The sequence below is a fragment of the Pinus tabuliformis genome, chromosome 5_1 (genome assembly GCF_031772625.1).
Source record: "Pinus tabuliformis cultivar Carrire ecotype Pingquan chromosome 5_1, CPIR1, whole genome shotgun sequence".
Lineage (NCBI taxonomy): Eukaryota > Viridiplantae > Streptophyta > Pinopsida > Pinales > Pinaceae > Pinus > Pinus tabuliformis.
Genome location: NC_142305.1, coordinates 492,457,625 through 492,474,875, shown reverse-complemented (window position 1 = coordinate 492,474,875; position 17,251 = coordinate 492,457,625). Strand labels below are relative to the sequence as shown.

General features: G+C 34.8%; 1 protein-coding gene across 1 annotated transcript; it reads left to right on the top strand.

Moving 5' to 3' along the window:
• The first annotated feature begins 4,870 nt into the window (after positions 1–4,870).
• LOC149165634 (BTB/POZ domain-containing protein At1g63850-like) lies at positions 4,871–6,058 on the top strand. The gene has a single exon (XM_089429887.1). The coding sequence runs from the start codon at positions 4,871–4,873 to the stop codon at positions 6,056–6,058; it is 1,188 nt and encodes a 395-aa protein (XP_089286013.1).
• The last annotated feature ends 11,193 nt before the right edge of the window (positions 6,059–17,251 follow it).

Genomic DNA, 17,251 nt, shown 5'->3' with positions numbered 1-17,251 from the left:
TTTGCACAAGTATAGTGAGAAGGAAATGCACTTTACCAATGGTAAGACATTTAAAACCAAAAAAAAAAAACACTCATGATAATATAGTTTCAATGTTGGATTCTTAGAGTGCATAAAAGCATATTTCCTCCTTAAATTTGATATATGTAGAGCTAAGTTTTCTTTAAAAGTATTCCGTCTTGAATAGTTGCATTGCTCATTAAGTGTGATCCCTCCCAAATTTGATATAGTGAAGAGCTACTTATCTATGAAAGTAATCAAGATATTAGTCATTGTATTACTTATGACTAATTGATAAAACCACATGGAGTAAGTACATGGGGTAAGTACATGGATATATGATGGAAATTTTGGGTATTGCATGGATTTTATATATGATATTTCCCTTTTTAATTATACGAGTGTTGTAGGATACATGTTCATTATTTATATGAATTTGATGATTATTATTATTATTATTTACTGTGATTTGATTTATTAGATTTAAAAAAAAATAAGGAATTATTTGATTTGGTTTAGAATTTTATTTCAGTGCTAGAAAAGATTTAAAGGAAGTGCTCCAAAATCACCTTAGTTTTGAAGAGTTAAATAGTTAGGAAGACCAATATCATAATAAATATTTTGAGGTTGTTATTTAATGTGGATGTACATAAGACATTTTAAGAGAAAGTGTTTTTCACCTTCAACCCTCTTAGTGTTACAAAGATGATAAATTCCTTCTACCCATCACATAATAGGAATTTTGACCACCTCATTTCACTACATGAAGCTCATGAGAATTTGTTCCTATCTTAAAAAAGTGTTTTGTTCCTTAGATTAGTCAAAATAGAGATACTTTTGATCTTGTTGATTAGGGTTCATCACCTTCTTATAGTATCTTAATTTTCATTTATAGCTAATTCTTTATTGCACCACAGATTCTCCTTAAATTTAAGTATAATAGTATTCTAAATATTATCAATATTCCACTAAATAACCTATTACTTAACCTAATTATTTAGCCAAAAAAAATTACATATATATTCACTCACACACAAACTTCTGTTATTATAATTTAAACATAAACTCAGTACTTTACAACCCTTATCCTTAATGAACATTAAAATAAATCATTAGTAAAAAGTAATATCCAAAAATATTTTCTCACATTTATAAATCTCATACCCTGAAAGAAAAATAAAAAAATGTATCTCCTCATTCATGGAAAGCATAAGCTCTTAAAAAAAATCTAAAAAAATACTTTCTCATATTTGTAACTAATATTTCTCATAATCTTATCTACCTAAATTACTATATGTCATTAAAAAAAAAATTAACATAAATTCAGTGAAATATCCAAAAACATTAATAAAATTCACTTAATTTTTTATATTAAAATATATATACATAAATATATAATAAAATTAACTGCGACTTAAAAAAGACGAAACAAAACTAAGTTAAATTTAAAACGTGCATGAATATAAAAATATTAAAACTACGAAATTATGAAAGATTAGTTTTCAATTAATCTTAACCATTTATTTATTTAATTGTGACCCGACCATTTTCTACGTGCCCATGCCATAACGTGTTAGCCATTCAATCTACTCCTTAGTTGTAAACAAAACCAATTTAAAATCTAATTATAAAATAAGATTCACTTACTAATTAAAAAATATGAATTAAATTAACTTAAAAATTAAAAACAATTTAGGTTTTGGAATGCATTTAATGATTCACTCGAGCAAAGGCCCCCGGAAAACACCTATGTGAAATAGTCTTCACTTAACATGAGCCTGCGGGATTAGGTAAAGATATAAATCAATTAGATTATTAAATTCAATCAATTAGATTATAATAGATTATGAGGATATACATGAGTTCATGTTTATTTAGAATGGACATTTAACACGTAAATTATATACATATATTTATTTAGACTTTAAATTTAAATAAAATATTTTAAGTTTTAATATCACTTATAAGTAAAAATTATTTAATAATATTTGATATTGAGATTTTGTTTTATGATTTTAATAATGTTATTGATTCATATGCTATCTATGTAATTTTTTAATCTTTTGAAATCAATAGATTTAGTGTTTGGAATGTTGAAACTAAAAGGGATGTTGCTTCTAGTTTTGAGTAAATTGATTCAAGTATTATTGCTTCCACTTGATCCATTGGAAATGTATATTCTACTATCATTGAGATGCTTATTAGTAATGCCATAGAGAACTATTAATAGGTGGTAAAGGGGAATAGGGACAATAATTTGGGAAAATAATTTTAATGTAAAGAGCAAAGTTGACTTTTAATGAGAGAATACGACACATTAGGTATTATATCAAAGGGTGTAAGGTAAGTATTTGACAAATTACTTGCATGCCAAGTGTATGTCCACCAATTGCTTGAAGAAGTGTTTGCCAAAATTACTACTCAACTTGTGTTTACTAAAGAGGAGAAAACATTATCAATAACGAACTTGAGGGTTTTTAGCAATGTTCCACCAAGTTTCGGGGACGAGGAGGCAAGGGAGCAGGGATATGCAGGAGCGGCCTATGCAAAAGCTCCCCACCAATTTTTAGGAAACGTGGGGGGACGTCGGGGTCTTAAAATTTTATAAATATAAAATATAAATCGATGAATCATATAACTGAAACAAATTTAAAACTAAAAGCATGATCATTGATATCATTATCATATAAATTATAATCATACACCATCCATGTAATTTTGTAATTGTACAATGTAACTACTAGTCTACTAACTTACTAACAATGCACAATGAAAATGAATTATAAAACTATAAATGCTTAAAGTTTTAAACTTTAAACTTTAAACTAGATTGATGTTCCACTTCCAACTATGAACATTGAATATTGAATAATATAAAAGTCAAGTCTGATACATGAGCAACAATGTTCCGATGAAGGAGTAGACAGAAGGTTGCTTAACGATGGTGACAATGTTCAATTCAATGAAGGAGCAAACAAAAAATGAAATGTGAAATGAACATAATGTAAACCCTTCACGGTCGGTCAATAAATATTAAAAATTACTATTTTTTGTCTCATAAAAAAATTGCGAATTTTTTCTAGGGAACCGACCCCTCAAGGCCCCTTAAGACCCCCTTCACCTAGGAAACGATCCCAATTGGAGGAAACGACCCCTCTCAAGTTTCCTCATGTACCCTATTTTTTGGGAGCATGGGGAAACATCCCCCTCTCGTCCCCAAGTTCCTGGAGCACGAGGGAACTAGGAAACTCGACCCCCAAGTGGGGGGACGCGACCCTGTGGAACACTGGTTTTTAGTGTAGTGTTGGATATACTTTCTATTTACAAGGTGTTGGATGAAAGGTTTGTCCACTACCCAGATATGAGGGTGGGGTAGGTGGAAATATCTGCTAGAACATATTATATTTTAAGGAAATATTGGGTAAAACATATTATATTATATAACATAATACAATATGCTTTACTGTATATTTCTCCTTGATTCCATCTTTAGCCTCATAACAAAGGTATGTTTGCATTATTTTGTTGTAAACTTTGATTTCAATGTAGCATTTCAGATTATGTTCAAGTCTCTTATTGGGAACACTCTATGTTTGTGGGTGCATTATGAAAGTTCGATATCAGTTTTAAAAATGAAGTTTGAGCTATCATAGACATTATTGTGGCTAATAAATATTTACTCTATAGGGGAGAAACAACTTATGAAGACAATTCATTATATATCTATTGCTCTTTTGGAGTTACAATTCATTGGAGGAATAGTTCTAGGGTGCCTTGAGTTTCAAAACCATGTCTTTTAGGAATAAAGTGGAAAACAATTCTACTATTCCAAATACCTTGAAGCCTTCTCTGTTTGTAGTGCTTATATAATAGATCAAATTAAAGAAGTGCCTTGAGTAAAGATTTCAACATGCGAGGCTACTTAAAATTTGTTTCATTTATGAAAATCTCAAATTATTTGTCAATTTTATGGATATTGATATCCTATGATAGCTTTTTGCTAATAAATCCACTCAACTATAATAAAGAAATGCAAGATATCTCTTTGTTTCAAATGTTTATTTTTCATAACTCCTCCAATTTGATCTTAATCTTTTAATAGTTACACAAGTGCCAATTTATATTCTATCTCCAAAATTTACCATTACCATTTTAATATTTATTAATTTTTCAATATTTTAACATTTACATAATATTATATTTTAAATAAAATAAGGTGAAATTATGCCTATAAACTTGTAAATATTTTAAATTTTTAAATAAACCATCTTAAATTAAAAATATTTACAAGCAACCAAAAATATATTAAATAAACATTTATAAAACAACAACATTCTCATATTAAATATATATATTCGAAAGCATCTATAAACAACTTACCCACATAATCGAGTTAACAAAAATTATTAAACAATAACCAAATAAATAACTCTATCAATTGCTTTCATCATATAATTTTAAAAAGAAGGTATGGGGTCAACTTACTTAATATACTATTCAGCGAACGCCAAAATTTCAGTCTCAACAATTATTGGGGCAAAATACCTACTTTTTTCTTTTAACATTTCTCTTGGCTTTTTCAAGACCCTGTTTCACAAGAAGTTGATGATAAAATATTGACCTCTTTGTTGGTCCAAATTTTATGACATGCCTGTCTTTGTTGGTCCAATGTTCTGTCATATGAAAAGAGAGGAAGTCCAGGGCACGCAAAGTGTTGGTCCCAATGTTCTGTCATATGAAAAGAGAAGAAGTTGCACGGAAGAATCCTTCCAGAGCACGCAAAGAGAATGGCGGTGTCTGCTTGTTTTAACAGTGCTTCAGACTATTTTCTCAAGTGGTTTTCAATTTGAATATTTGGCAATCTATAGCAATGGAAGAACGATTCTTACAATTCGGAGACCAGAGCACCGCTGACATGATACTACACTTAATTAGTACAGATGGAGGGGAGCATGGAAGAAAAGCTCTGTATCTCCACTCTCAAATTCTGAAAAGTTCTGAATATTTTGCAACGTTGTTATGTGAGCGATGGTCGTCGGAGAGACCACCTATTGAAATGGAGCTAACAACTTTTCACAGCATCGAGATGTATATTAAATGTATTCAATTTATGTATTCTTCTCAAACAGGGAACCGTTTTCGTTTTTCTAGTGTGGACGAAGCCCTGTCTATTCTACCAATTGCTGCTGAACTCCTCTTTAATAACTGCGTGGAGGAATGTATGAGATATTTGAATGTTGTTCGATGGAGTACTAAACAAGAAGCCAAACTTCGAGCCCTGCTACTATCTTTGGAGATCAATACCTTGCCGGATTTAGCTACTAGACTCGGGATTAGCCAAATAAAATCAGATTATGGAGGATTACAGATGCTGGAACATTCTCTGAAAAGAATGTTGTCCACCATTTCGAGTGGTTCATACGATCACAGCGAATATATTGAGGAATATATCGTAGGGTTCTTTGAGGCAAATGCATCCTTTGCAAAAATTTGTGGGTCTGCACTTCTGAAAGCATTTAGTACCAATATCGAACGCGCTAAATCTGATAAGTATGCTATCCTTACTGCTTGTACTGCACTTTTATGGATTGTCAATGTGATTCAGCGATGTGATGGGCAATTGTTTGAAATATTGTTCAAATTATTTTGCGAAGATGCTGAACTTCCTATCGCAATAAATCGTTCTTACAGTGGATGTTCTGGTAGTGTTAGTCCATATTCTGGTCTAAAGAAGCCAATTCTTGGTCTAAATACCCCACTTTTGGACCTAATTGATCGGTTTCTAAATTGTCTGGCCAACGGCGAAATAATTACTTCTACATTATTTAGGGTTTCTTTTCTCACAAATTGGGTTCCTGTCATTGCTGCGCATCTCAATCACAAGAATCAATTGGAAAAAAGTATCATTGATGTTGCTGAAACCCTCCCTCCGGTTGAGCAAAGACGGATTTACAACATTTGGAAAAAACCTCTGACCAAAACCCACACAGAAACATTTAATTGCTGGGCCAAGAAAGTAGAGGATGCCATCCTTCGCCACAACTATTTTTTTATGTAAGTGGTTTTCTTAGTTCAGAGGATGTGGTCCGATGGTTAAGTAGGAAAGTTTGGTCTCCACAGGTCGTGTGGTCCAATATGCTCCTTCTTGATCAGTCCGATGGTTAACTAGGAAAGTTTGGTCTCCACAGATCATGTGGTTCATTATGCTCCTTCTTTTCAGTCACATTTGGTTGATTTGGATGGTATATTCCCCGTATGTTTTTTTGATGGTGCATCTTCAGGGGGAAGATGTGGCTGTGGTGTATATCTTCGTATTGATCCCTCTTTTCTATATCATTTTTTCTGGTCGGGTGGGTTGGGAGACAATTGCATGGCAGAGATGATTGTTTTATGGTGCATCTTCAGGGGGAAGATGTGGCTGTGGTGTATATCTTCGTATTGATCCTTCTTTTCTATATCATTTTTTCTGGTCGGGTGGGTTTGGAGACAATTGCATGGAAGAGATGATTGTTTTATAGATGATTGTTTTATGGTGCATCTTCAGGGGGAAGATGTGGCTGTGGTGTATATCTTCGTATTGATCCCTCTTTTCTATATCATTTTTTCTGATCGGGTGGGTTTGGAGACAATTGCATGGCAGAGATGATTGTTTTATGGGGTGCTCTTCAATATGTCTCTTGGATAGGCATTGAGAAGGTTGTGATCATTGGCGACTCCCTCTCCAAAATTCAGTGGATACAGGGTAGGAGTGATCTGGATGTCCCTCCTCTATGTAATTGGATGCAACAAATCCTAGACCTAAAGTCTTCCTTACCTGATGGGTCATTTCAGCGTGTATACCGGGAACAAAACTTGGAGGCAGACACTCTTTCTAAGGGCGGTGTGGCTCTCTCCGATGGTCATATGATCTATGAATATAGAGTCGATGGTATCATTTGTGGCCAAGGCTATTTTGACATCCGAACGAAAAACGTTCCGATCTCTTTTTGCCATTTTCAGAACTTCAGCTTTTTCCAGAAATTTTGTACTGTGTCTGTCTATTCCTGTTTTGTTATGTTTTTGCTCTCAATGTGAGTAATCTTTTTGACAGTGTTATTGTGATGTTATGATGGCATATCAGTGGTCTGTTTTGATTATATTCTGGTGTTTACATCCAGCTTGGACAAGGCAAGGTATGCTAATAAACCATCTAAAACATTTTTCTGTTTTTTTCTTTCTGCAAAACAAAAGTAAGACTGTATGCCTAACCGCTGCTCCAAACATAATTTATTCACCAGCAAAAAAACTCTGTTATCCCTACTGGATGACCTAGTCAATAGATCTGAAGCCTGTTCAGGGGATTCTAAGCCATCCCTGTGGGAGGACCAGGGCATCTGTAAGTGAAACAATTTTGATATATCCACAGTAGATCTGAAGCCTGTTCAGCGGATTCTAAGCCATCCCTGTGGGAGGACCAAAGCAATAAGTGCAAGCCTCCCTATGTATCTGTAAGTGAAACAATTTTGATATATCCACAGTTTTGTTTGGGTGTCAGCTTATACATCTAACGCCCTGCCTCCGCAGAAACCACAAACCGAACTTCTGACACTCAAGGATCTCTGCACATCGAGCAGAGCAGACCCATTTCCATATAGGGCAACCTGAGCAATGCGGAACGAGTGTGGCTCTTGAAAGAGGTGACTGAGCAGTCTGCGAGTAGCCATTGATGCAACTCACAGATACATGAACACAAGAGCAGCAGGACCAATGACCTTATATGGGCCAATGCGTTAAGCCGCTGTAAAATTCTCGAAGAGAAATAAGGGGTTTTTTAAACTACATGAACCAACCGTGTACTTCCAAAATAATTACATAAGTAAATAAAAATATGAATGTACTTCCAAATTTTTTTGTAAAGATAATTTTTGGAGTGAAACAAATATAATTGTTCAATACTAGGGAGTGAATGTCTTGTCATATTTGGAGGTACGGAGTTTTTCTATTAATTTTATTGGACACCGTGTGGAAGACGTGATTTAGACTATGTGGCATCCCAACACACCAATGATGTGCCTGACAAGATGGATGAGGTGGCATCCCAATACATCAATGATGTCACTGACAAGATGGATGAGGTGGCATCTCAACACGTCAAATTGTTGCGGGGAGGTGGATCCTTTATCTCACAAACAAGAGGGTCTCATACAACAATTTGGTGTGTGGTTTGGCCATGTAAGGTCCCACTTTAACAACCATCAATAATATAGAGACATAGAGATCACATTAATCACTAATACTCAATTTTTATTTTATTTTTTATTTGTAACATTATTAAATTAGTTATCATGTAATCACGTTCCTTCATATATTTCAATATAAGAATATCACATTCCCTTGAAATTAATTCCAAAACACATTTCTCCTCAAGTTTAAAAGAAACATGTACTCTTTTCATACTTATATGTGAGCTCTAAGTAAGCTTGGAAATAAATTCCACCATAATGCCATGTGCGAGCATTAAGCTGGATCAACCTATTTGATCTCCTAGATTATGCTAAATAATTTCTATTTATTGACTCTTGATATTATAACCACAAAAGTATTCCACAAGAACCTAAAATATTATGCTTTTATTACAAAAATTGCATATAAGGGTATGAATATTAACTTACTTGTAACAAGATAACTAAACGAGGAATATGCTTCTCTTCATCAGTAAATCTAATAAATATGATATGTTTATTGATTCATCAATTAAAAATTCTCAATAGCATTGCCTCAATCATGAGGCTGGTATAACGAATTTTGTAGCAAATGCAACCACTGTTACAAATTCAGAAGCATATTATTCTTCAAGAAGTGCCAAATAAAACAACGGACTTGCCAAAATTAGGAACACTAGTTGTTTGCTACAACCATTAAAACATAAGATTGCACCCATGAATAAATGTAGCTTAGATGAAACTTATTATGCTCACTTGCACAAAATCCTACCGAATTAGTCACTATAAAATTGTTTCCAACAACAATTTTTTTTTAAAATGAAATATTTAGATAATAAAAGTAACAACTATCCTATTCTCTATTCACACTTCAACAACTTATTAAATTCATTTTCACATAGATACAACAAATTGCAAACATAATCTATTCACAAAAGCTACATCCCTTGAGGTCTTTTCACAAACACTTTGCAAGCGTGCAATCTACAAGTTACAACTATTGAGGCCTTTTGACAAATAATTTGCAAGCATGCAATCTACAACCCTTGATGCATTTTGTTAAACACTTGGAAGCCACAATCTCTTAAGGCAATTTGCCATGAATCTAATATTCTTCCTCAACCTATTTAGCTCATTAAATTTATAAATTAATTCTTCAAATGAAAAAATATTAAAACAGATACTAAATCATCTTATTCTTTCAATCAAAACTTGATAACCAGTGCACATAGTTGGCAGCAACAATATGCAAAATTGCCCAAATTTATGATCTGGGTTCTGAAAAGTATTTTTTAGGAATCAAGTCGGGGGTTACAGGTTCTAAGGGTTTGGATACCCCCTGAGGTTAAGCTAAATTGCAACATAAATTCTCAGGGGTGCGATTTCTTAAAACAACAACAACAAAAATTCCTGCTACATTGTTTATCACTTTTGTCAAACACTTAGTCTGCAAAATTCAACTACAATTGTACATGAAGAAAGAACACCCAAATTTATGCTAATATGATATTTTCATAAACTCATGACAACCTGTTATGGACAAAAATTCATTATAAACTGAACTTAAAAACTTTAGCAACACATTCTTGTTTTAATCCCCCTACATGTACATTTTCAACTAAAGCTGCCATTCATTATTGGTTAGCTCAAAATTAACTTTGTAAATATCTCATAAACATTCACAAGTAGAAAGCTCCAATAAACTGAAATTTTGACAACACTTCAAACTAATAATCACTGAAATTTCAAGAATGCTTATGAACATACCTGGTTGTGTATTTATACAACTCCAAAAAGATGGGAATATGCTCTAGCTCCAATGAGAGTATGCATATCTTTACCAACTCATTGTGAACCATATGGTTTTCCACCCAACCATATCCTGAGAGAACTTCTCCCCCTGTGATATGAATTGGGGCAGATTAGTAGTGCTATGCTAATTCCCCTCATCATAATATAAATATGTGCTTGAGGTTGTATTCCAAAATAGCAAGTAAAAACATGAATTTTATGTGTTTTTGCTTAAGATAGTTTCATGAAAGAAGTTAAAACATGAAACCAAAACACTCAATGGAAGCATGCATGAAACAATAATACACCAGCCATTGTAAAGGAGTTCACCACTCTCAGGCTACATCTCCTTGGATCAACTCTAAAGGCTTGACCCCTTCTCATTATGCTCACAATTCTTTAGATAAAGAGTACATAAATGTGTTGACAAAAAGAGTGGTTTGTCTCCCCTTCAAGGAAACATTCTTCCGCAAAGAATTCTCACTCTAAACATATGACAATCTACCGTTAGTCATGAAACAATCAACAAGCTAAGGGCTCTCAAATCAAGACCCCATACTCCAACTTCCAAGAGCATAAACAAGTACAACAATCCACTTGAAGTACTTAAAAAAGTCTCTTTCTCCATATACATATAGACCAAAGAAGAAAAATAGCTACAACATTACTGTAATGGCTGCCGCAAAAAACTTATGGAGGCTGGAATACCCCTACAAGGTCATCTCCATCTTGGAACTCCTCCATAAACTGAATCAACACTCTGGTTGACCACGGCATCCATAGGCTTCAATTTGCAAAAATCATATTCAAAAGTGCTCATTTGATCCTAAAACCTGTTCCAAATGGTTTAGAATGCCCAAAAATGGCTATCTAGCCTCTTTTTGCCTCCAATTTGGTCGAAAATTGCCTTAGTTATGACTTCTGCCAGTCTTCCCACAATTTTCTCCTCCAAATCTGGCTTACTGCTAGTTAAATTCATTATCCATAGTCTAAACTAGCAGCTCTGCCGCAATGAGCATTTCTGCCATCATTCTCATCATTTTCGCGGTTAAAGACTGAGTGATCACATGCGGAGTGGAGGTTTGGCGGTTAAGGCGACGGTTCTGCAGTCTGTCGGATATTGCAATAGAGTTTGCCAGGGGTAATCCTTATACACAAGACTTAACACATTGCAACACGCGATTTGGCAATAAGGTAGACCCGATGAGTTATAAACTGGAACTCTGAACATATCGTGTCCGGAACATCCCATCGCATTTTGCATCAGCATACAGACCCTTACATCAGACACTCTACGGACCCGCCGGGTTATAAACTACAATGCATAAAACATCGCATCCGAAAGTCTATCACTTATCGGAACTCATCGCAACCATGCTTGAACCGAGGGCCGGTTACAATGACTTTACGCAATGTGTGATTGCAATCGCATTGCAACCTACTCTGCGTCGGGGCCGATTTTTCATACTCGTCCTTTCGTCGATATGAATCACAATCGCAACTTTGGTCATCGCTGCATCGCATCCCTTCCCTTGCCGGTGATCGATTCTATAATGCAATCTACCTTTCGACTGCAATTGTCGACATGTGAGGGCCAATGGTGGGTTTCCACTTGGCGTCTCCTTATTCGTTGAAGACCTTGCCATGTCATCAAATCAATCCTGAACTTTGACTTGCTCTAACTCTTGCATACGAGCTCGGATTTTAAGTTTCATTCACACCGTTGGATTCATAATGACGAGCTCTTCAATATGAAGCTAAACTTATCAAAATTCCGACACTTTGAAATTTTGACAAATTTTGAGCTCCTAATCACTCTTCCTCGATGCTTTCATCTCTCTCTAGAGACATTTCCCCCTTAAATCCTCCTTACGTTTGAGGAACCTTGCAAGAACTAGTTCTGGGTACAGGCTCCAACATATTTCCTCCTCGTGTCCTCCCTTACAGAAATAGGAACATGTGACCCATGAATCATTGCTAGAAGACCATTCTTCTTTGGCAACATAGCTTAAGCCTTCATATTTAGGCCCCTCTTTGGCTGAAACTAGATTTTTAATGCCTTGCTAATTTACTCCAAGCCCTCCTCCCTTGTAACCCATCTTGGTCAAGAGTTTGGATCCAATGCCTTTACTATGTTTTTCAAAGGCCGCAAATGAATTTTCATCAATACTTTCGCATAAGGAAGAAGCATGTAAATTCTTACCATTTGTTGCATCGTTTGATTGGTATACAAAGATGTTTTTGAATTCCCTTTTGATTCGAGATGTATCCTCTTGGACTCTTCGACTCTCTTCTTTCAGTGCCTTGGATTTGGGTGCTGATAGAACCTAATCTTCCACATCATGTGGACAGAAGTTACATACTTGTCCATCTACCTTCTCTGAAGGACTTTCTATACTAGCATCTTGTATAAAATTTGTAGAAAAACATGAAGATTGTGGAGAAGATGGTGGTTATCACCATCCTTGTTACCTTCTTCTCTTGGAGATCTAGATCCTTCACCTTGCAAATTGGTATTTCTCTCTTCATAGAGGACTTTCACCATTTCTGCTATGTCTAAGAAAGCCTTTTTGAAAGCCTTCACATCCTCTGACATTCTTGCAGGCTCTCCTCCTTGCAACATTCTTTGTTTGAAGCTTCTACTACAATTTGAGGTAGAACTTGGTGGTAGATATTGAAACAATCTTGCTCTCCTTTCCAAAATCTTCTCCTCAATGAGCTTCAAAACACATTTACTTGCAAACAACAATCAATTCCTCCTTGCACAAAGCAAAACCATAGCTCTGATACCAACCTGATCTGAATTGGGGCAGATTAGTAATGCTATGCTAATTCCCCTCATCATAATATAAAAATGTGCTTGAGGTTGTACTCCAAAATAGCAAGTAAAAGCATGAATTTTATGTGTTTTTGCTTAAGATAGTTTCATGATGAAAACTTAAAACATGAAACCAAAACCCTCAATGGAAGCATACATCAAACAATAATACACCAACCATTGATAAAGGAGTTCACCTCTCCTGGGCTACATCTCCTTGGATCAGCGCTAAAGGCTTGACCCCTTCTCATTATGCTCACAATTATTCAGATAAAGAGTACATAAATGTGCTGACAAAAAGAGTGGCTTGTTTCCCCTTCAAGGAAACATTCTTTTGCGAAGAATTATCACTCTAAACATATGACAACCTACAGTTAGTCATGAAACAATCAGCAAGCTAAGGGCTCTCAAATCAAGATCCCATACTCCAACTTCCAAGAGCATAAACAAGTACAACAATCCACTTGAAGTACTTAAACAAGTCTCTTTCTCCATACACATATAGAGAAAAGAAGAAAAACAGCTACAACACTGATGTAATGGCTATTGCAGAAAACATATGGAGGCTGGAATACCCCTACAAGGTCATCTCTATCTTGGAACTCCTCCATAAACTGAATCAACACTCTGGTTGACCAGGAAAATCATAGGCTTCACTTTACAAAAAGCCTATCCCAAAGTGCTCTTTTGATCTCAAAACCTATTCCAAATGGTTCAAAATGCCCAAAAATGGCTATCTAGCCTCTTTTTGCCTCCAATTGGTCGAAAATTGCCTTAGTTATGACTTCTACCAGTCTCCCCACAATTTTCTCCTCCAAATCTGACTTACTGCCTGTTAAATTCATTATCCGCAGTCTAAACTAGCAGTTCTGCCATCATTCTCATCATTTTTGCGGTTAAAGATTGAGTGATCACATGCAGAGTGGAGATCCAACAGTTAAGGCAACGGTTCCACAGTTTGTCGGATATCGCAATCGACTTTGCCAGGGGTAATCATTATACACACGACTTAACGCATTGCAACACGCAATATGGCAATAAGGCGGACTCGACGAGTCATAAGTTGTAGCTCTGAACATATCGCATCTGGAATATCCCATCACATTTCGCATCTGCGTATAGACCCTTACATCAGGCACTATAAGGACCCATCGGGTTATAAACTGCAATGCATAAAACATTGCATCCGAAAGTCTATCGCTTATCGGAACTCATCGCAATCATGCTTGAACCGGGGGCCGATTACCATGAATTTACGTGATGTGCGATTGCGATTGCATTGCAACCTCATATGTGCTAGGGCCGATTCTTCATACTCATCCTTTCGCTGATATGCGATTGCGATCCATCACAATCGCAACTTCGGCCGATGTCGCATTGCATCCCTTCCCTTGCCGGGGGATGATTTTGTAATGCGATCCACCGTTCGGCTGTGATTGCCGATATGTGAGGGCCAATGGCAGGCTGCGACTTGGCGCCTCCTCAATCCCTGAAGACCTTGCCATGTCATCAAGTCAACCCTGAACTTTGACTTGCTCTAACTCCTGCATACGAGCTCAGATTTGAGTTTCGTTCGCACCGTTGGATTCATAATAACGAGATCTTTGATCTGATGCTAAAATTATTAAAATCCTAGCACATTTAAATTTTGAAAAATTTTGAGCTCTTAATCACCCTGGAATGCCAAGCTGTAAGAGCTCTCAAGCAGTACCAAAATATAGCAGTAGAGAGATATATAAGGCAAACTGAGGAAGATAACTTTCACTTCCTCTCAATACTACTCATGGACAACTCCACCAAGTAGGACTACTTAGTAATTTAGTTTAGGAATTTCAAATTCATTTCAACAAAATTTTGCTACTCTCCAAGACTCTCTCTCTCACAATCCTATTCAAGTCTCTCCAACTCTTGGTATTACAATGCACCTCCTTTTCAAGTGAGAATACATAAGACACATATATAGTAGAAACAAATTCTTGTCATAAAGGTGGAGTAATATTCATGCCTTGTATTCCATTTAGAGGAGTGTAACTCATGCCATTAAGGAGAGGTATGCATGCCTTAGTTGAGGAGAGTGTAACTTATGCATTAAAGAGAGCGTGAGGAATATTTTATGACATGTCTTTAATGAGTGTAAGAGGAACATGCCATTCTTTGATGAATGCATAAAACAGGGTGTAATGTATTATTAAAAGACAAAGAGATTTACATAGATCCATGAGAGTCATCAAGGAGAGAAGTGTGAAGTGATTGATGAGATGAAGGTGACTTGTAATTCCCTTTTAATAATAATATCATAGTATCATAAAAGATAATAATAATATTAATAATATTGAGGATTAAGTCAAGATTGAACTATTATGATTGATTAATGATAAGTTAAGTGATTTTCCTTCAACTATTCTTGACTGCCCAATGATTGAAGGTGATTTACTATTTTTGGAAAGTCATACTTGAGGTGCTAGACATGACTTTTTGTTTTTAGAAAGCCACTCCAAAATTCTCAGAAACAAGATTTTTTAAAGGAAATTCATCCCTAAGATGCCCATGAGTGGTATTTTTATTTAGGAGAATAGGCATTCCGCATCCCTTTTGCATACATCTCTGTGCCTTAGTAGATTGAGGACTCCACACCCTTATCTACTCCAAGGATCTAAGATTACACACCTTGATATTTTAAATATTTAGGACTCTGCGTCCCAATCATTTTATTATAGATCCAAGACTCCATGTCTTTATCTTTCATGGATTTAGGTCTTTGCTCCCTAATTATTTTATTATAGATCCAGGACTCTGCATCTTTATCTTTCATGGATTTAGTGTCCTAATTTCCACGGCTTCTCATCTATTCTACTTTGAAACTCCGTGCTTCACCTTAAGGTACTAATTGTGAGTTCATACCCATATGATGGTTCGTTGGTAAGACCTTATTCCAAGACTTGCACACATCACAATATCATAGATCAAATGAATCAAATGAATTCCATAATTAACTTATTCACATTTTACCAAAGATTGTGCATGACTTCCATAGTCATTTTGGTTTTGGAGAAATGACTTCCACAATCATTTATAATTTGAGCATTCTTGTTTGCAAATAACCATGTCCTTTGCCACATCTTGCTCAATACAAGATTAATCATATATAATCATACAAATCATGTATCAAGACTTCCAAAGTCATTTATAATTTGAGTATCCTTGTTTGCAAATAACCAGGTCCTCTGCCACATCCTGCTTAGTACAAGATTATACATATATAATCATACAAACCATATATCATCCATAAATCATAATTAACCATATGTTCCACATAACCATGATCATCCATGGATCTATGTGTCTCAATCCTGGAACACCATCCATTTCATACACCTATGTCTAAATTAGGTATATATCATATAAGCATGTACATAAGTCTATCATGCATAATCTTATATAATTACATCAAAATCACCCTCTTTAAGTGTCACAAAACTAACATTGCCAAGGTGGGACACTACATACTCCTCCTTGGATTAAACTTGGCTCGAAGTTTTATTATAGTCATTGGATATATATATATATATATATATATATATATATATATATATATATATATATAGATATATATAATGAAGACCAAAATTACCATTATTAATCAAGTACCATGTATAGTTATGCTATACTAAATAGATTTTAACATACACTGCAATACATACTATATCAAAAAAATCATGTAGTCAGGCATATTATATCTAGATACTATTATTTGACAATTATGAAGACCAAAATTACCATTATTAATCAGGTACCATGTATAGTTATGCTATACTAAATAGATTTTAACATACACTGCAATACATACTATATCAAAAAAATCATGTAGTCAGGCATATTATATCTAGATACTATTATTTGACAATGATCTCACATTACAAATGATTTTCTTTTCCTTATCTAATGCATTAAGAATTCAATAATATTTACTGCGTCATTGTCTTAGGTTTCTATAGAAAAATTCATCTTTCCAACTCACAAAGAACTCCTACATTAGTTGTATAAACAAAAATGATGGTCCATCCCATCTCACAATCAAATTTGCATACAAGAAGCATCAAATCATCCACATACGATATCCATTGAAACTATGCAACAAAACATGTCATATTATAACCCACTCTTACATCCCACTTGATTTATGTCTTTTCAATCCAAGTTTTCTCTTTTTCATTCCATAAGGCACACTTGCAATCAAAATATTTAAGCTCTACCTACAATTTTTACTAAATGTCTACTCTTTAGGGAAAATCACAATTTCAGTTTCAAGACGTAATTTTTTATTTATTTAATTTAATTTAATTTAATTTTTTTTAATTAACAAGCTAAGGTTCCATATAGTGATCATTGACCCACTTTTATATTATAGACCATTCCTTGAATTCCCATAATTTTCATTATT

What these genes read in the sequence shown, in the direction of transcription:
- LOC149165634 (XM_089429887.1), top strand. Translation starts at nt 4,871, where the DNA reads ATGGAAGAACGATTCTTACAATTCGGAGACCAGAGCACCGCTGACATG.